The sequence below is a fragment of the Lupinus angustifolius genome, chromosome LG15 (assembly GCF_001865875.1).
Source record: "Lupinus angustifolius cultivar Tanjil chromosome LG15, LupAngTanjil_v1.0, whole genome shotgun sequence".
Classification (NCBI taxonomy): domain Eukaryota; kingdom Viridiplantae; phylum Streptophyta; class Magnoliopsida; order Fabales; family Fabaceae; genus Lupinus; species Lupinus angustifolius.
Window position 1 is genome coordinate 20,021,813 of NC_032023.1, and position 21,794 is coordinate 20,043,606.

Here is a 21,794-nt window from a genome sequence, read left to right on the forward strand (position 1 = left end):
GTAATACATAAATGTCATTGCTTCACTGTAATGAACAAATAAAAAGAAACACTACATAGAAAATGTAAATGCCTTTTAAAAAGAAGTATCAAAAACTTTCACATGAATGATATCTTATAATAAGGACAAAGAGAGAACATTACCTTGACATGTGTTCTATTGTCTCATGTGAGACAAAAATCCTCCAAATCAACCAACCTAGTGAACTAACATTATTTAGTGTCTATTTGGAAACACCAATTCTCACAGTGAGAAACATTGGAAGCTTGGTTTTGTAGCTTAGTTAAAATCCGTGTCTGCAAGATGTGAAGGCCAAAATAAACATACTTGGTGTGTATGGATTTTTTTCTGAGTTAGCTTGTGTTTGATGATTGTGGATAAAATTATTTCGGTGAAAATTGAGTTCAATTTGAATTATTCATGTTATAAAGTTAATATCAACATTTGTAGGAATATTCATCATAAAAGTTACCAAAATAAAAAATACCATATTTTCTTATTTTCACTCCAAACCATGTATTTGATGCAAACTTGATCTTGCTTAAAATTTTCCACATGTTATCTCTCTTTCCAAACAACTTTTATATCTTCAAATGTAATCTTGGAAGCTCTAGAATGAAACACACAAGGACACACCTATCATCATCAATACCCATAGTTACTCCATAAATGTTTGTTCTAGTCTTCTGATATCATGCTATTTTTTCTACACCTAACGTTATCAGTTAAATGTTGGGCATGCTTATTCTTAGTAAAAAGGTTCATTAAATGCAGACAAATGACAATGAGTTGTTACAATTTGCATTGCACCAACCCCACATCTCATTTGATTTGTTATCATTCCATGTTTGTTGGAAAACTTACCAAGTTATCTATACGACTTTTACCGTTCTGTTAAATGTTGGAATGAAAATATGAAAGTATTTGATCCTTCACGCAAGTTGACAAAGAAATCTTGAAGGGTTTTAGACTAAAGAGGCAGCAGAATAGTGAATATGTTTTAGTGGGTTTGGTTGCACGTGAGTTAATGTATTTATGGAAATTTATAATTGAAACAAACAAAATTGGTTGGGTTATATTGGGTTGGGTATATGTCATTTTGATCTTAAGAACAAACTTGAATCAACTTGCTTTTGATTGAGTTGGTTTGTGTAGTTATGACTGTTGTAACACTTGAAAATATATTACAAGTTATAAAAGAAATAGAAAATAATGAGAAATCGTTAATATTGTTTCAAGATAGGTAACTCAACTTAATATTAGTCTTTCAAAATAGAGTGCACAAGTTGCTATCATTCTAAACATCATCAAAAATAGTAATATATTATTATCATTCAAATAACAAGATTGTTTTTATTTTTCATATGAGAAACTCAGCAGGATTTATAGATAGTACCCCCAAACCTTTCCCTATATAGTAAAAAAATATTAAAAAGTTAATGCTCTACTTGCATTGGATTACTTAGATAATAAACATGAATAAGAATTTAATTATGGATGGGTGTGAAAATGAGCTAATAAGATCTACCACTCAGCAAATGAACCTAAAAGCTATTGATTTATCTTGTTCTAAATCTACTCTTTATCTACCCATATGAATTGCCTAGACCATTAAATATCACACCCAATATATTTCATTTTCCATCAAGAAATGTGCTACAAGGTTAGGTGTCTCCTATCCTAATTAAATGAATGAATGAGACAGAAGATGGGTAGAGATCACCTACATAAATACACAATAAATGTGGTATGCACTTTTTTGAGATGCAAACTATTTTACATTTCACATGAAAGTGATGAAACCTTTGGTTTATGAAGAAAAGAAGTGCCATTTGTGATACTGGGCAATCATATTTATAACCTTCTCTACTTGTTAAGTTATAGGAATGTAAATCATCTATCCCAAAGTGAGTATGTCCTTATCTACTTAGTTAATAAACTTTCTATAAGTAATATAAATATGTTATTTTCTGTTTTTAGAATCTTTCTTTTGAATAAAGTATCACCTTTTCATTATACCGGAATAGGAAAATGGGATAAAAATAATGATAAATCATCTTTGTACCAAGTTGTACCATTTCAACCATAAAGCAAATTGCCAAGGTGAAATTGTGAATCTTTTCAGATGTACTATAGTCTATAGAGTACCATTTCCATAGCTAGGTTTTGACCTCCCTAATAAAAGAGACCAAAATAAGTAAATGTACACAATTCTGCAGAGATTATAATTTTCCATGCCTAGTTCCTCCCAAAATTAAATTACTTGAAGAAAAAAGTTATTCAAACCAATCACAGGTAATGATGAGTAAGATGGTATGAAACATATTGTTTAACCAGTGATTGTATTAGTCCATGCATCAGAAACCAATGATGTGATTTTTCTAGTTGGTATTCATTTTGTATGTGATGTTTCAACCGATAGTCATTTACAAACAAATTGTACACAGGAATTAAATATCATTCAAGAATAGTAGGGACAGAACTGAAAATGATAGTGGGTGTAAATTTTCTGAATTGAGAAAATTATTGTGACCAAGGTTTAATGTAATTTATATCTAAGATTAGACATACATTTAGGGTCATTTTATTCGTATTTACGGAAAGTACAGTAGAAATAAGTAATAATTCAGTTAAGGATAACTTTTTATGTTATTACTTATTTGATAACTGAGGATAAATTAAAAATCGTACTATGCACAATTTGATTATCATAAATATTGGATGGAATAAAGTAAATATATCGAAATAGAATGTGTTGGACAGAGGAAGGTTCAAAAAATGCAGGGTAAGGGTTCTTGTTTTTTTCTCTTGTAACGTTCTGTACATAATTTTGTAGCATGATTTAAAGAATACTATAAAAATTTATGTCTTTTTCATGAGTTGCTTTAGTCTTGTATTTTGACTACTTTTTTATATCTAAAGATATTTCATTATCCGATTGGGAATTAATCTATTTTAATAAGTATAATTATTCCTCTCATCAAATGGTATTCTTAATAATTTGATTATAGCCCCTCCCTTTCACAATAGTTAGGATCTAGCTATATCTTATATCTTACAAAATGTATAATATGCCCTAAGTTTTACTTGTCTCTCAATGCTTTGACCTTATAAATCTTTTTCAATTAAACTAACCATAATGTTACAGCTTTATCAAAACAATTGATTTAATTAAATTATTTAGCTTAATAAGTTGGAACTAGTTAATTTTTGTTAAGTAACTAAAAATATACAATATTATAGTTTATCTACTTATTAATTAATTACATAAGTAAATGCAGCAGATGAAAAAGGTGTTTTGAGTTGTTTTAATATAGTGTACAATATTATTTTTATTTAAAATTAATAATTATTAATATTAAATAATGGATAATATAATGCCAATATATAAAATACTTAGTATATATAAAATATTTTCTCTTTTGGGTTGAATAAATTTGATAAAGAAATTAAAGAGTGAAAATGAACATTATTTGTCAAAGGTCTTATGTTATTTAAAAGCTATTTGCACTTTTGCACTAATTTATCAAAAAATAGCTTTAAAATCTTACAATCTTCTTCTATAACTATAAATCCCTTTACTTTAGTTAGTTCTACCGAAAACAAAAAACATCTATATATAACCAGAGTATTGATGGCATACCTACACAGTCTAAAATAAAGGAGAATACTAACTAAAGGCACTAGTTAAAGATTAAAAATAAAAATATATTGAAAATTTTCAAACACTATATTTTCGAATAAAATTCCAACTCAATAGTTTTCCTCTGGCTTTAAGCTTCGGGTAAGTTGAAATTTGAATTCTCTAGGTGAAATAAAATAGAAGAACAGTTTCAATTCTCTTTTATTTGGTAAGTTTCAATAATAAAAAATCTGTGAATATTGCCCTATTGCCCCCACCCGAAATATTGCTATATTGTTACTTGTTATATAGGATCTGAAATCAAGATATAGGAACCATTATCTCACAACTATTCTCAAATAAATGATAATATAAGAATCAAGAAACTAAAATGATATCTAACAAAGGATTGCATTTCAATTTGTAGAAACTAAAATGATATGTAACAACCTCTCATCCTCTTGCATTATGCAACAATTTGGCTCCTCTATGTAGTAAGAAGCTTTTCATTCATTACTTTAGTAAAGGGAAAAAGGAGAGAACCAACACTAGTTCAAAACAATAAGATTCATCCCAAGCATTATTACTTGTATTTTATTTGTCTCTGTCCTGTTCAACGTGACAATTAATTAGAAGGAGTCACATAAATAAGAATTGATTATGCAAAATTACAAAGAAGTTTAGGCCTATTATTACCATTAGGTGCCAAATTGTCAAGAACATTAGTAGAGTTGTAGCTCATTTCATATAAGCTATGAAACTCTTGGTCCAAAACAGACTGCATATAAACTTATAATTATTTCCAAAATTTAACAAAGATTAGTGTATTCAAATATCTTAAAACTTTACCCGGGGCAAAGGAAGGATTTGTGTTGATGTGCTCAACATGGTTGGGAATGGATTAGAACAATTGTTTGTAGGACCATATCCACCAATATGTCTATTATGTTCAACATGTGACTAGAGAATATAATTAGAGAAACAAATTAAGTTAGAATTTTGCTATGTACTAAAATGCATTAGGGAACCAAAACTGGCTAGAACTCGTCTTACATCTTTGGAGAGGATTCGCTCTATTACGTCGAAATTCAGTTCTGGGTTCACAGTGACAAGTTTCATGGACAAGAACTGCAAAATAAATCTTAGTAAGTTGAGTAGTCAGAATACCATGAATTGGATTGACACTTAAAAATGTGTTACACCTAGACATTATACAATTAAGATAAATTACAGTTTATCTTAGTGTGGTGGTTTGATTATGTTTCAATTATACCTTGTGGTATGTTAATATTATGTTATGCCTCTGATCATGAAGCCTATAGCGCATAATATCTCTGTATTTATCAGTTTCAAGCATACACTATACATGGGCATTGGACAGAAACTACACAGGATTATGTACTAATGAGCAAGCTATAGGGATAAAAAAAGTCACTGCTTAAAACAAATTGTCCAACATAAGTGAAATTAGGCCATTCTACGGGAGAACATCGAAATGTATGCTGCAGAGTTGCTTAATTTCACTTAGTTTGAACAGGGGAAATCAGATCGACATTTAAAGTTTGAAGTTGAACAATATTCAATATGGTTAATAATGATATTTGTTAGATTACATGTATAATTGTATACCTCAACCTGCTGTTGCAATGATTGCACGTAGTTTATAATCTCATCAAGCATTACTGCTTTGCCTGTTATCTAAAAGAAGTCAATTACACCATAAAATTAGCATACAAGAAATCATACGGTTTCATGAGAAATCATATAACAACACTCGTCTCGAATAACCTTGTTGCATCCTGGAACAAGTTCTTGAAGAAACCTAAACCGCTCACTAATCTTTTCTCTCCTTACCTGCGATCAAAAGATGTCATAACTTCTATATTAACAAAAGTAAATGTCTTTCTAACAACTAACATTTGCAATATTATGGTGGCTACCCTTTCTGCAAGACTATGACTATTTGTAGCTTTTCCTCTTCCAGCTCTCAGATGAACAAAATTTTCTTTAGGATCTTCTTCACTGTGAGAGTTGTCTTTATTTTTCTTCACCGATTGCTTACCACGCAATTGCGTACTAGTACTTAGCTCCACTTTATATTTCTTTTCATCTTGTTCTTTCACAACATTAGAGTTATTCTCAAAAGAACCTTTCATTGCATCCCCTGCAGCATTCTAATCAAAGGTTTAAAAGCACTTAAATTCAATAGCTTTCTCAACCCAATAAACAAGTCAATAATATATGGCATAACATAGATATAATGCAATGGACTTTTACCTTATTTAAAGTAGAGTTATAGTCATGGCCTCTTTTTCTGCTATTGTCATTGGGTGCAGATCCTGGTTCTATTACCGCTTCATTGCTCGGATCATAATTTGGCTGATACCCTTTGTTAGCTACATCAACCATTTCTAAGAAGCTGCCACTTCCATAGGAGGGAACCTTTGGGACCATGACTTCATGATTTGAGTGAGATATACATTGAACTAAGTGAGATGTGCAACTTATTCCATGATTTTCCAAAACAAGAGGGTAAGATGAATTGGCAAAGTCACTATGAGAAACCATAGGAGAGCCTCCAAAAGTTTGAACCTGACTCAATGAAACAAGTGGACCCCAATCAGAAGAAGCAATCAAAAATGGATTAGCCAGAGACATAGAACTAATTTGCATGCCCTCATTTTCATGTTGAAGCCCCATCTCATTTTCAAAGCCACTCATCTCCTTGAATTCAATAAATGCCTAAACAGCTAAAAACCCTTAGAGGTAATAAAGTAACTTATAAAGACATATAATATGAATCTATTAGGGTAGCATTGGTTTAACATGTAGGTATGGTACTAGAGTTGAAATAAACAAATGATGCATGATTAAAGGGAAAGAGAATTTTGACTAAGTTGGCCTGGAGAGATATCTTCCTGGACTCAACAAGGAACAAATAACTTGGCAGCTTTATAGGAGAGAGATAGAGAGAAGGTTAAAGTAAAAGAAGAGCTTCATTGTAGCATTGACACAAAGCAAAAGGAATATAATCTTCTGTTCAGTAACCAGATAGTACTTGTTCCTTGGAAAACCATAGGGTCGAGGCTATTTCTGAAATGACCATAGAAAAGAACAAAATGCTCCCCCTTAGAGAGGAAAGTGAACCTTTCAGAGCATAAAGTGAGGCATAGACAAAACAATGTGATTAGGTCATAGCTAAACCAAACTGCGAATAAAGCAGATTCCCTTTTCTTCTTTGTTCTCAAAATAACTAAAACTTCAATTCTTCCATTCCATCAAACACCACAAAACGATTCATGTTGTCAGCATTCAGCAAGATTATTATCTCAATTCATGAACAATAATACTAAAGGCAACAAATTTTACTCAAAATTCTTCATTGGGTGCCTTACTTCATCACCTAGAGCATCAAATGGTTTATTACATTTGCCATTATAAAAAATTTCATCAAATGGGGAGTTGAATAAATATAGAAGGAACCATAAAAATCAATTTTTTATTGATTACAAGTACAAAAAACAGAAGCAGCTACTGAGTGAAAAAGAGATCGAGCACACTGAGGATAATTTTGTATTGGAGCATTAGTTACCTATGTCTTAAACAAGATTAAATTTCCAACAAAGTTAATCTAGTGGTGTAAGGCCGAATTGGATATCCAACATAATGGTTCGATTTATGTAAATAATATTTATCGGGAGAGACAAAAAAGATAAGAGATTATCAATGGTAGTACCGAAAATAACAAGATTAAATTGGAGAAAAAATATATGCATTTATGTGTATGAATTTTATATATATTATTGCATTAACAATGTATGAGTTTTATATATTGTTGTTGCATTATTTATCATTCATATTTTTTCATTCTTTAACAAAAACTAATACAAATAAATAATAAATAATGTATTGCAGGATATTACACTAATTAAATTGAATAGGACCTAGTAAACCATACTGCAGATTATAAACTAGACAAACTACTCGGATTAATGTAAAAACATTAAAAAACAAAAGAAATCAAAATGATAGAGAAAAGATGGGTTGGTTTACGTGGTGGAATCTAATGATTAATTTTAACTATTGTCTTTGTACTGTTTCTAGCTGTAGGGTGTCTGTCTGCCTATGCTATCTATTGTCCTCCTACTGCTCAAACTCAAACCCAAATTATCTGCTAAATCCACTGCCCCAAATTGTTGCTCATCATCACAATTCATACATGACCAATAATATATCTTTTAATATATTTTCATACCTATAAAAAAGTGATATATGTCATTTATAAATTAATTATTAATAAATAAAGTATTATTTTATAATATTTGTATGAAGATTAGTTGGAGAATTTAGTATGAAGATATATCATTTGTATTGATATACAATAAAACACTGCATTGGGTGGCACCAAAAAAACACTGCAGTGGGTCACAAGTTTATAGTAACACGTTCATACTACCATAAAACGCTACGGCACTGACGGTAGTTCAATTTTTTTAAAGAATAAAATTAACATAAAAAATGTCTTCTATTTGACACATTTTGAAGTATAAAATAGTACCGGAACCTGATTATTTTGTCTAATATCGATTTCATTTTAATTTGTTATCTCCAACGTGATCCCTCTTCAGTCTTCACTATTTTATTAACCATGCAGAAGGGTGGAGAGAGAATGAGAAATGAAAGCATGATCTTCAGTTTTTATCCAAGATTTAATCAGAAATAAGGCTGCAAAATAGTAAGGAATCTAGGAACTTGATGCTTCCTCTCTGATGCATCTTCTCATCAAATACATTAAGTGAATCATATAATAAAATATTCATAATGTGGCTTGTGTATGAAAAAACAAAACAATGCAACTAGAAACAGCTGGCTACAGTATTATGATATTGTTGGCTTGGTTGATACCTTCTGAAATCGATTTGATATGCACTGAATAGGGAATAATCAGGATCTACCATAGCACCAATATTATTATTTTTTGTTATATTCTGTAAACTAATACAAAGACTAAAGCTTCATGATTGTGGTAGTTACTTCGTTTTAACCGAATAACCTGTTGGCTTGAGCTTGAATTGATTACATTTTTCATTCTACAACTTTAGTTTATGACGCTCTTAAAAGCTTAACAAAAAATTGAAATATTGTGAGACTAGTGGTTGATCTTTTATATAACTAACTTTTTTTAAAGAATAAATACTTTCGTTAACCATTGGGATTATGCAATCGGAGCTGAATAGATATAGCATCGGAATAATACTTACGAAGAATATGTATTCTCTTACCGAGTGTGACAATGAATATACAGGTGGTTGGATTTTGAGGCGGTGCTCCCCTCGAACTTTCTGCATCACTCAAATGTAGTTGAAAACAAAAGTTTGAGGAATGTTCAGTATTTATATAGATGGCTGAAATTTTGGTTAATAGAAATTCCTCAATTTTCAACAACAAGGAAGTTGTCTACCAAAATATTGTGGATGAGATAAAATTTAATCAAAGGACAAGATAAACATGTTAATATGTCTTAGTTTGAATAAATTTCTCACCTAGTTCTAAGCTTACACTATTGTTGCACTTGACTTCAGTTTGTTCTTAGTTGTGGGGTTTCATTTTCTTTTAATTGCATTGTGTTGTTTTTGTGGGTTGGGTGCTATTTTGTGTTAATATTCGTATTACTTCATTTTAATAAAAAAAGAAAGATATAGCATCCCAAAAGATGTTGAAAATGCTAAATTGAGAACGAAAAAAAAGTAAGATTATAATGGATTAACTATATTTGATTTGATGATAATCTAAATCTGTTTATGTTTGAGAATATTCTCAGAAAAACAATTTTAAGATCACATCTTTTAGTTTGGATTGTGTGAATTTTTTACCCACCAGTTTAAGAAATATATAGTTGTGAGTTTATATTAATAATATTTGAGTTGCTCTTCAAACAATTAATCTATTTTTTGAAATATGTTTTGTTTTTTAATGTTTTCATTTTTTATTATTGAAGGCGTTTTATTTTGATGAGATCTAGCGCATTGTATTGTCAATACAATTAGAGCAAGTAGAACTCAGTTTCATTACAGAGATAAAACTACACCCAACGGTGAGAGAAAACACTATGACAAGTTATCCTAAATTTAGCTCCAATAACATTCTAGGTTTCTAGTATTATTTCATTATACTCTAAAAATTGTTCTGAGTTAGTTTTTATAGAAAAATGAAGCCAAACAAAAAAATATTTATGGAATAAGCATTTTATAGAAAATAAGACTTAAAACTTGAAATAATCTATTGTACGGTTGTACCAAACATGCTCATTTTTTTATTAAACAAAAGCAGACACAGGCCAATGTTTGGGTTATGAAACGGCCTGTTTATTCCAAAATGGGCTTGCCTTTTTTTGGCAAATCGAGTTACTTGAATTTCTTTCTGACCTATTTTTTGAAATATCACTATTTTTATGCCATGTTGGATTAACCAATAACGTTAGCTTCACTAAGTGCAAGTGGGAATGGATTTTGAGACTGTAACGTTAGCTTCACTCTTTTACCCCTTAGGCATCATGGGTTTCAGATGCCTAATTCGGAACACTCTTGAAACTATTGAATCATCATATATGCAGCTTAAAAACAATCACATTAAATTGCATCAACATCTGCGATATAATATATAAAATATCATCCTTTTACCTAACTCTCTTCGGACTTATCAAATCCCCAGATCCATTATCAATACCTGTACAAACTCGAAAGTAAAGATAATCCCTACGAACTACTAAAAGCACAGCAAACAAATAGAAAACCCATCAAGAAAGAAAGGTGCAAAGAACTTGTGAGGCGAATGTGTTTGTGTGGGGTGGGGTCAAAGGAAGAATAAACGGAAAAGCATATCATGAAATTAATTTACAGAAGAAGCCTGAATCCTCTACTAATAGAAGTCCACAGCTAACCCTGCCAGATTGTTAACACTACTACATATTAATGACAAATAAAGGTATCTTCACAAATTAAACTATGAAGTAAAAGCAAAGTGACTAGCTTTTACAACATCTAGCAAAGAATATACCGACCTTTCACATCCCAGAAGCAGCAGTCAGTGAGTATTTACCTGAAGGAATTAGGGACCAATGACCCCTTCAGTCTATTAACTAGAAATGTCTCCATTGCTTCCCCTGAATCTTGAAGAATCGGCACTGCGCTTGTAACTTTGAGGTGACGTCACATAGTCTGGAACAAAACCATTATATCCCCGGGTTGCAGGACCACTGGCTATTCCAACCCTACCACCCGCATATGCTACACTTGGAGGGCCATTGGTATAAGGCAACTGATATGCTTGAGGATTGGCTACCATGGGCCCATACCAAAAGTTTCTAGAAGCATCAGATGGAACTGCAAATCCATTTCCTCCATACCCACCCATAGTGTAGCAATAATCATAGGGGTTTGATCCATAGGCATAAACACCACCACTAGTATAATAGGGCAAAGGTGCAAAGCCAGGGGACATGTACCTAGGACTAAAAGGAGGATAACTTTGATAGGCTCCTCTTTCACTCTTATTATATCTTGATTTGTTAAAACCATCACCGCCATAGTTCCCCTCTTTTGGTACAGCCCTCTTGACCTCTACCTGTCTACCATTCAAGTCATAAAAACTTTGCACCACAACATTTTCAACTGATTCTTCTGAATCAAAAGTGATGAACCCAAACCCCCTAGGCCGGTGAGTTACACTGTCCTGCATCACCACTACATCCGTTATACGACCAAACCTCTCGAAGTAACTTTTAAACTCTTCCTCGGATATACCAGCAGATAAACCTCCTACAAATATCTTTTTCGTCCTAAACTGGTCACAGCTACAGTCATTAATACTGCTATAGTTACTCACCCCTCTATTCTGTATTTGATTTTGGTGTTGCTGTTCACTTCTGGGTATTGCTTTTTTCACTTCTACCTATACAGAACCAAACAGAACTAACCATAAATCACAAACCCATAAAAAACAAACAAAAAATAAGCATAAGAATAATTTTGTTTATGATTTCTTGAAAATGTAGAAAAATCAGAATTACACTTTTCGAATCAAATAAATGAAGAAAGCGAGTGTTTAAACAAACAGATAAGATTACCGTTCTTCCAAGAATAACGTGGCTGTCCTGAAGAGCCTTTTCAGCTTCAGAGAGATCAGAGAATGTAACAAAGCCAAAACCTCTAGGGTTTCGAGTGATGCGGTCTACTGAAATCGCGGAATCCAAAACGATGCCGTACTTGACGAAGTGGTCTCTCAGAATATCGTTGGTAGTCTCCCGAGAAATTCCCCCTACGAACAGCTTCGCTTTATCAGAATCCATGTTGAAATTCATTCTACTGTGTAATTTACACAAACCCTAAATTCCCAAATCAAATACGAACCCTAAATCCCCAATTTCGTTCTGTCTGCTACCACTCATAAAAAAAGTAACTCACTAAGACACTTAACTCCTCCGTAAAGGACTAAATTTTGAGGCCCAAATAAGCCCACTAGCTCTTTCCTCACTTCTGCCTTATCTGGACGGCCCAATATTAATAGGCATAAATTCGAAACACCTACGTATTAATATTATTTTAATAAGACAAAAAAAATTAAATTTAGTATCATGATCTTTGATTGTGATATGTGCTACTTCCTAACATTTAACCATCGTTTGGTATCCAATAATTAGTGGATAAAGAAGTTTTGAAGAGAGAAAGAAGTGAAAAATATATTTCACACAAGGTATAAGATGCATTTCACACTCTTGTGATTATGGAGGAGAGTGCCTAGTTATCTTTCTATTTTTTGGGTAAAAATATATTTGTAGTCTCCCTAAAAAAATTAGTTTGGTATTGCACACAAAAGATAAATTTAGTATCACATCTCTTTAAACTTTGAAGACAAAAAATACTTCACCATTAAATGAAGAATCATATATCTCTATTCATATCTCATTTTGTATCTTAAGTCAATTAAAAAGTTTCATTCAATTAAAAAAAATATATTAAAATATTATTGTATCAAGTTAGATTGGCTAAAGACATAAGAAATGAAAAATTATGGAACAGAAGATCTTTATCGTTATATTCACCAATACATGGATAATACATTGCAGTAGAAGTAAAAAAGAAAAAGTCATACTTTCTAAGACCAAAAAATAAATTTTCTTCTCCACTTGCATTTATTTTTCATCAACTCAAAATTCATCACCCCCCACCGACTACCTTTTTATAAGAGAAGTAATTCTACAATGAAACTTTTGACGAATTTAGGAGCAAAATATGTATAAAATCACGTGGATCCAGAACAATGAAAGTTTTTGTTGGTGGTAATCAAGAAATGATAGAGCTAAATAAAGGATCACCTACCTTCTAATAAGATTGAGTCAGAAAATGAGGTAGATGAGTGGAGCTACCCTCAGCTTCAAACATTTCCAAAGCTTTGACTTTATAAACAATTCTTAAAGCAAAGTGAATCATTAAACATAATCTATGAAAGATCATTTCTTTGTATTTATCACATAATAACCAAAGCAAAACAATAATAAAGATCCTCCTTTTTTTTTCTCCCCGTCCATTTGTGTTCCTTTAACCTCAGTTAATGTTAATTAATATTTCCAACAAACAAAGGACATACTTTTCTCCAATTCAATTCACAAACATTCAATCTAATCTTACACATTTACCCAGTATAAAAGTATCATAACCCAAAAATGGAACCTTCTTCCTATTCAAATGTTAAAATTCAAAAGCTGAAAGTGCAACCAACATAACAAAGCATTGAAAAGGTTGTCTGCACACAGCTCTACTCCAAATATGCCAAGTTCAATTATACAACTTTGGAATCTAACAAACATGATAATAGTAAGAGAAAAACAATATATTACTTTTATACATTTTAACTGCATTATGTTTTATCATTATTGATTATTTAATAAAACAACAAAAAATGAATGAAAGATGATATACACAATATATAAATCTTTATACTGACAATGCATAAATATTATACATATACATATAAGGATGTGAGTTCACTTACTCCAATGGTAAGTTAAAAAAAGCTACTTGAACATTCATTCTATAAAAATCTAATAGTTTACATGATTTTAATTAGTCATTAAATCTGAAATATTAAATTTTCATAGAATAGATGACAAAGATGTGAAATATATTTTTTTAATTTACTCATGGAGTATATCCACTCAATGATAATAAATATGTACTAAAGCTTGCTCAAGTAGTTAAGTTGGGAGAACTGTTTTTCTTCTATAAACAAGTTGTGTTAAGAGAAGTTATGCAAAAATAACAAACCACGGGTTCGTGTACTACATTATAACTTTTATAAGAGAATCGATTAGATTTGGTTTTAAGGAAAAATGCGAACTACCAGTGTTTTAACTTGTAACGCTATGAATAGACACTTAAACTTTAAGGCCATCCAATGTATAAATACACAGAGAGTGTGTGTTTTAAGAGTGATACAGAGGTCTTATTTTGTGTATATGAAAAAACAAAATTTCCTTTCGTGAGTTGAGTTGGAATAGTATTCACTTTGATTCACCTGATGAACATGGAATCCAATACATTTATGTAATTGTGGTTGGGATGATAGACAACATAATCCCAAGCAGAGGAGACAGTAGTACACATATTTTAATGTCCGCATGAAACTACTTCAATGCTGTTTCTCCTAAGAACCATTCATAATTTTTTGGTCAGTTAAAAACGCAACGGAAGTATCAACTAGAATATAATGCTCTTTCAAAAGCGACATGTATCTATGTGTTATCCTGCGAAACATTCTCGAATTAATTCATATTCATCACTAATTAATTAATTACTATTTATATCCATATAATTAGAATACGTTATGTCTTTTCCACGTACACTACTATATACAGCTAGCTATATTAATTCTTTGGGCAAGCACTTTGTGACTGTACCAACAATTGTGTCCTCCACCTTAATGAATGCAACAAACAATTATCTTATTAAATCTTTGTTCCCTGCAAGTTTGGTCACAGTACCATCGTGGGGTCTAAGTTTTTCACTATAGTCAAATGCAAAAAATTGGTTTATGACAGAGGTTACTGTGCTGGCTATAGTCCTGCACATTAATGATATATATATATAGAGAGAGGTAGTGCTTCTGTTACAGCTAGGACAATTATAAATTACATCTTCTGTTCATTCTGTCTTGTGAACCATTTGAATCCGGAATATTAAAGGCATGAAGAGGAAAAAATAGTAGCAAAGAGAAAGAAAATAAGCATTTTCATTTCCCAACCCAACAAACTCAACTCCTTCTCCAAATCTTAAAACTCTTTCCATGTTTAATTGGTAGGCATGTTTTGCATTATGTTACATATGTGGAGATGTATGCAATTTTCATCCATATAACATGTTCTCATTAAATTAACGAAAAGACCCATTTTTACTTGGTTCTCTAGGACTACTAATAATGTAGTTGCTCCATTCGAATTTATCTAAAATATAGAATACAAGAAAGCAACATAACCTTGGAACATTATATCCCGTCTCTCTGATATGTTTTTCACTCCCATTTTTAGATACATGAAAGTTTACAGAGAGGGGCAATTGTCTCATTCTAAGGTAAATAGTATGGCACAAAACAATAATGTAAGTAATAATTATATAATTTTCTACTAAAGGACCTTCAAAAACAATTTAACCTTTTTTATCCTTTCCCCTTGTCCAGCATGAGGATAATTGAGGTTCAATTTAGTAATTTGTTACTTATACACACTTTTTTTTAAATCATATCTATACTATATAATAGATATGTATATGTGTAAGTGTGTATGAAATATTTTCTTCGAGGCTTTGGTACCCGGTCAAGACAGACTTTTGACCCATACTTGATTCCTTGTGACGTAGACATGCTACAGAATAGATATATATGTATGTAATATGTTGGTCATTTGACTTTAGAAATAGGAGACTAAAATTTGTAATCAGAATAAATTATATACCAGATTACTAAAGCACTTACGTATTTTACATAAGATAGACATGTGCTTGTGAATTAAATAAAGTAAATTATTAATATAGCTAGGAGGCCATGTGCTCCTTATTTCTATTCCTTTTCTTTTACTATTTGTTTATTAATAATGTGACCATTGGTCATGTGCTTTTGATTTCGATGATAAGGTCAAAAATATAACCTCCTTCACAGGGTGAGGAATATATGGCCCATGCATTCTATTTTGTGTATTCCTATTGCTCCCTTCAATGGCCTAGAATTTTTTGTGGGCATAATATGCAATTTAGATCATTAGCTCATATTGCGTGACTTGTATAGTCCTTTATTCTTGCGAACATCCTATTAGACAATGTGGACAATGCACAATAAGACAATTAAACATTGAGACACACAACTTTACTCAATTCCTAAATTTATTTCCAATTCCACTGAGAAGGAAGCCACCAATAGTCATGAGCGTCTCCAACAACTGGCCTTTGAGTTGAGATGAGACCATTGATCTATGATCGTTGAACTAACCCTATCATGAAGTCTTGAGCCCCGATTTTCAGTTACGCGGCCGTATATATATAGACTCGTCTACTAGCGTGTAATAAAATGAACACAACATGAAATTCTTTATTCTATGAAATAGGCTAACCAGTCCCATATATGTTTTACGGACATTATGCGGGCAGAGAAGAAACGAATATATATATGATCGATTTTGTTATTACTACTTAGAAGAGACCAAGTATGTGGAATGGATTAAATCTTTATTTCGAGGGGTAGAAGAGTATACTTGACTACACTCATGTGAAGGAGAAGAAAACTGAGTTTTCCCTTATCCCATGCGTAGGAATTATTAGCTTATAAGTGCATGACTTTGCCTTTAAGTGATGCCATTAGTTATGGAACCACAAAAAGTAAAGGAAGTTAAGGATATAGTCGAATACACATAAACACTGAGTAAACCCTATTATTCTATAATACAATCTGTTTAAAAATAAAATTCTAGGATTATAATACCAATGCACACATCTTTTTCTATTCTATAGTTTGAACAATAAGATTTTATCCTACAAAATAGGTTTGTCTAACGACCAAGTTCTTTGAAACTTTCGCTTTTGCATAAAATGACGTCTATGTCCTTCTCACTCCGATAAATTTCAAGGTTTCGTGTTGTAGGTTTCCGTAATTGTAAACATTAAGGGGAATGTGACCCAGAACAAAGGTATCAAATATAACCCTCACGGTTCTATTAATTATAAATCTCTTTATTAACCATCAATAATGTTCTTATATTAATTATTTCTGTTACAATCTTGCAACAAAATAAATTATTGATATTTTAAGGACGTAGTTGAAAAATTAGTTAGTAATACTCTTCTATTTTTAGAAAAATAGATAAATGAAAACATATTTTTTCACTCACTAACCAAATAATAACTAAGAGAAGAATACACTAATAAAATAATATTAAAAAATTATAATATCTATATATTATCAATATAAATATATATATACAATTTATACATTATTTATGTATATTATAATAATAATGAATAATAAAATAACTAGTTCATTCAACTTTTTTCTCATATTAATATTCTGAATTCTAATGTCATGGAATTTTGGTAATAATGGTTTGAAAAGGATGGATATTTTTGCTATTACACACTACACGGCGAAGAACCTTGTCCAGTGGGGCCCACAACACACACACACACTCAATTATTTAATCTTTGTGAAGACATGAACTCTTAAAAACAAAAACCAGTTGAGTTTCCAGATACAGCTTAGCTTTAAGGTGTCAATCACACACATTACACATATCTTGTATTTGTATATTTGAGTTCTATTATGATATGATGTCCCATGAAGAGATAATGTTAGAACTTGTCTAGTAATATTTTGGTGTGTTTGTTTTGCTATATGGATATTGGAGCAGTGAGTTTGGATGGGTTGGGGGGTTCAGAATTTGTTTCAGATCCTGAGACAAAGCACAATAAGTGGTACGGATTTGGGTTCCTTAAGCATGAGAGATCTGGAACAACAACTGAAGATGACTTGAGGAGTTCTAAACTGGCTAAAACTATTGATGACATGTCTCTTGTCTCAAAAGCAATGCTTTTCAAGAACAATAACAACTCATTACTTAGATCTAATGCCACTCTCTTTTCAGATGGTCAACAAATGCTTAGTTTCTCTTCTCCTAAATCTGACTCTTTGTTAGTGGATAAGTCCTCCCAAAATCCCACTTTTCCATTTTCTTATCACCCCTTATCCACTTACAACAAAAATACAGGTACAATTTTGCAAAATCATTTTCAGTTGCTTTATATTTATGACCCAACAACAACTCATTACTTAGATCTAATGCCATTCTCTTTTTAAGTGGAATGGATAATCAAGCATGTAGCTTTATTTTATTTTACCTTTTTAGAAGGAGAATGAAAGAGTTTATATTTGAAGGTTCAATTAAATTTTGGGGTGCTTAAAAAAAAGAATTTGTGGATTAAGTTGATTTATTTATTTTGTCAAAGGGAGCTAAAATATGGGTTTGTAAAGGTTTGATTCTACAGTACTGTTGGAGGGGTCTTTTCATGGAGACATGAATAGGAGTGGTTTCTGTGTTGAATCAATGTCTAAGAGAAAAGTGAAACAAAGAAATTCCTCTGATATAAAAGATGTCTTCCTGTTTTAGGGAGAGGGAATTTGTCAAAATTTGCACAATAAACTAGAGGTTATAAAAGGAGAAAAATACAAGAAAGCCAGGGTAGAACTATAGGAACAAGAAAAGCCCCTATTTTGGTTGGTCATGCACTCTCTTTCTCTGAAATATTTCTTTCCCTTTCCATCCCTTTCTTACTCTCAAAGGAGGGAACATATTTGTAATGTAGTCTTGTAATTGATTTACACTCATGTTATCCTCCACACATCTTTTAGCTTTTCAGAAGAAGTAACTTTCTCTTTTTGTGTTTTAACTCCATTAAGTTATGAAAATGGCTTCTGTATTTGTCTTTCTATGTTCCCATTTTTTCCTGAGGTTGAACTTGTGTTGTGTGTTATCAGCAGGTTACAGTTCTGAAAGCATGCATGGGATTCTAGCTGGGACAAGAGGGTTATTCACTCCTTCTCAATGGATGGAGCTAGAACACCAAGCCCTGATCTACAAGTACATAATAGCAAATGTTCCTGTACCATCTCATCTACTCATCCCTATCAAGAAAGCCCTTGACTCTGCTGGCTTCTGTAACTTCTCAACTGGTCTTCTCAGACCCACTGCATGTATGATCCTTTCCCTGGCCTAACCATAAAGTTTGAGTCTTCAAATTCATTATATTAGATTTTTAAACCTCCCTCATTTTTTAGTCTTATTCAATATCCATGAAATGAGAAGCAGTGAATAAAGGTCCAGGGAGATTGTAGTGTGCATTGCCTAATGCAGATTAGGAACCTCTCATAATTTTCTCTTATTTGATTTTGTTGAAGAGAGACATAGGCATATGGGTCATGAATGACATTCCATGAATCTTAAATGGACCGATAAGAGATAACGTGACATGAGATAAACTTAATCCACCTAATTATATTACACTTGTCAATTGATACAACCATGCTTGTTGGGTTTTTTCTTCTATTTTGTTACAAATTAATTGGTTGTTTTTGTTATTGTTGTTGTTGTTGCAGTGGGATGGGGAGGTTTCCATCTGGGATTCTCAAACAACACCGATCCGGAGCCAGGAAGGTGTAGGAGAACAGATGGGAAGAAATGGCGATGCTCGAGAGATGCCGTTGTGGATCAGAAATATTGTGAGCGGCATATGAACAGAGGACGCCATCGTTCAAGAAAGCCTGTGGAAGGCCAATCAGGCCATGCCCTTACTGGGACCACTTCTACCACTAACACTACAAATAGTTCCATCACCACCACTTCAAAGCAAATGATGATGCCTGATAACAATGCTGTGGTTCCCAGGAGCAGTGCATCAAACAACCTCGCCTTTACACAACAACATGAACCCAAGAATATTCACACTCTTGCATCTGATACTCCTGCTCCTAACAACATCAACAGGTAATAAAGAAAAAAAGAATATGTTCTTTCACCTTCTTTGGCACCTATTCCATTCCATTAATCCCCAATTTTACATACAATTTTACCATCAACCTATAAAACCATTTTACCCCTGATTAATAATGTACAAATATGCAATTAACAGCATGTATCATATAATGAGGCTAATGATCCACTAATAAGATATTTTTACCTTGTTATCTGTCTAGAAAATAGAAACTATATACAAGTTTTTTGTTTCCTGTTTATCTCTTCACTTGATTTTTAGTTAAAAGGACAGAATCTATCATATTGTCTGTAAGGGCTGATAGTGACTGGTCATTATAATTTATAAGTAGTGGTTGATATTCCTTTTTAGGAAAATATAGTCTTAGGAGTGCATAATGTTGTTACTTTATTTTTAAGAGGTGTACTTTTTGTTGTGTGTTAGTCATGCCCACTTTTGTTTAAAGATGAGTTTATGTCTTCTTACAGGATGTTTATGAACAAGGAGAATGGCGGCGAGAAAATCCCCAATGCCGATGCCCTTCCAATGTTGCCTCCCACTCTTGAGCTGAATCCCAAAGAAAACCCCTTCATGATGCATAAACAGCAATTCCAGTATGAGGAATCCTCAAGGAATGAGTTTGGTTTTGTCACTTCTGATTCCCTACTTAACCCTTCACAGAAAAGCTCTAACTTGCAGACAAGCAGTAGAAGCTTCGGTTCATCGCAAAACCAAACTAACCAAGAAACAGACTCTCAACATTTCCTTAGACATTTCATTGATGACTGGCCTAAAACTCAGTCTAATAGCTCAGGTCTCGCTTGGCCTGAACTTCACATGCAATCAGACAGGACCGAGTTATCAATTTCGGTCCCAATGACTTCCACAGATTTCATGTCATCCACTTCCTCTCCCTCCAACGAGAAGGTGACGCTGTCACCTCTTCGGTTATCAAAGGAGTTAGACCCAATTCAAATGGGTTTAGGTGTAGGAAATGCTCTCAGCGAGTCGAACAACACTAGGGAAGCTAATTGGATTCCAATTACTTGGGAAAGTTCAATGGGTGGTCCTCTTGGAGAGGTTCTTAATGTTAGCAATAATAATAATAATAATACAAGTGATCACAGTGCCAATAACAACTCCTCTTCTGCCCTTAACCTCATGAATGATGGGTGGGACAATAGTCCCCCCTTAGGGTCTTCTCCTACTGGGGTCCTACAAAAGACAATATTTGTATCTCTATCTAATAGCAGTGCTGGGAGCAGTCCAAGGGCAGAGAAGAAAACCCAAGAAGGAGCCACCTTGTGCAATCATCTCATTGGTTCAACTCTTGGGAATTGAATTGAAGGAGAAACAACTTTTTATGTGTTGTCTGTATTTTATGAGTTCAGTTTTTTATTGTTGCACCTAATATGGTAATGTTTGCATATTAAAAAACATTGTTCTTATTATGAATTGTTTGTGTAGGTTTTGCTTTTGCTTGACTTTGTTTTGTATTGATGTCCTTGTGTTCTGTGCACGTTTTCATAAGTTTGTAATTTTGTATTCAACGGTACCAATGTTAGTTTGTATGTGGAATTGGTTTATTGAAGTTTTGGTCATGTGGGGACTCTGATTGCTGTGACGTAACAGTAAGTATTAATGAGTGTCACTAATTCTAAGGACAGCACGCACAAAGAAAACATTACTACTATTTGCAAGCAAGACAAGTTTTTTTGTCTCTTCATATTAAATGTTATTTCATTTTCCCTATGAACTGTCAAATTTTGTTCTTCCTTAGCTGTTGTCCAATTCTTATTCTCAATTTTTGTTTGGACTAATTTGGCATTTTTAGAAAACTTCTTTTACTGAATGATTTTTCAGCATTTATCCCACTATCATCAAGTTATTGTTGTGTTAATTTATGTGTGGGGATAAATATTTAGAGAAAGGGCTTGCATTTACATTGTGCAGATTTTTCAGGGCATTATATTAATGTGTTAACAATCGAAGCAAAAGTGATTGAGTGGATGGGATAGAAATAACCTATCTCGAACGGTGTCTCACTTCATGTACCAAGTCAATCAGAATGCTATTTTTTATCAATTTTTGTTTTTTAAAATATTCTTTTA

The 21,794-nt window shown here is 32.4% G+C and overlaps 3 protein-coding genes across 8 annotated transcripts; 1 reads left to right on the plus strand and 2 right to left on the minus strand.

Annotated features, from left to right (window-relative positions):
* LOC109327912 (transcription factor bHLH74-like) lies at nt 4,063-6,756 on the minus strand. Of its 4 annotated transcripts, XM_019561084.1 has the most exons (10): nt 6,178-6,756; nt 5,900-6,009; nt 5,563-5,796; nt 5,411-5,476; nt 5,252-5,320; nt 4,676-4,750; nt 4,472-4,582; nt 4,319-4,400; nt 4,169-4,226; nt 4,063-4,138 (listed from the first exon to the last, which is right to left on the minus strand). In XM_019561084.1, exons 1-9 carry the CDS (start codon nt 6,341-6,343, stop codon nt 4,171-4,173), a joined length of 969 nt encoding a protein of 322 aa, XP_019416629.1. In that variant the 5' UTR covers nt 6,344-6,756; the 3' UTR covers nt 4,063-4,138; nt 4,169-4,170. The 4 variants fall into 4 exon arrangements, with proteins under 4 accessions (XP_019416629.1, XP_019416627.1, XP_019416626.1 ...); XM_019561082.1 differs by having other exon boundaries at nt 5,563-5,784; nt 5,900-6,756; XM_019561081.1 differs by having other exon boundaries at nt 5,900-6,756.
* Nucleotides 10,474-12,078, minus strand: LOC109327913 (heterogeneous nuclear ribonucleoprotein 1-like). The gene is made up of 2 exons (XM_019561085.1): nt 11,748-12,078; nt 10,474-11,572 (listed from the first exon to the last, which is right to left on the minus strand). Exons 1-2 carry the CDS (start codon nt 11,979-11,981, stop codon nt 10,757-10,759), a joined length of 1,050 nt encoding a protein of 349 aa, XP_019416630.1. The 5' UTR covers nt 11,982-12,078; the 3' UTR covers nt 10,474-10,756.
* Nucleotides 17,264-21,344, plus strand: LOC109328461 (growth-regulating factor 1-like). 3 transcript variants are annotated; one of them, XM_019561935.1, is made up of 5 exons: nt 17,264-17,924; nt 18,692-18,907; nt 19,310-19,697; nt 20,172-20,939; nt 21,015-21,344. In XM_019561935.1, the coding sequence occupies exons 1-5, from the start codon at nt 17,552-17,554 to the stop codon at nt 21,022-21,024; spliced, it is 1,755 nt and encodes a 584-aa protein (XP_019417480.1). In that variant the 5' UTR covers nt 17,264-17,551; the 3' UTR covers nt 21,025-21,344. The 3 variants fall into 3 exon arrangements, with proteins under 3 accessions (XP_019417480.1, XP_019417477.1, XP_019417478.1); XM_019561932.1 differs by having other exon boundaries at nt 17,265-17,924; nt 20,172-21,344; XM_019561933.1 differs by having other exon boundaries at nt 17,552-17,924; nt 18,695-18,907; nt 20,172-21,344.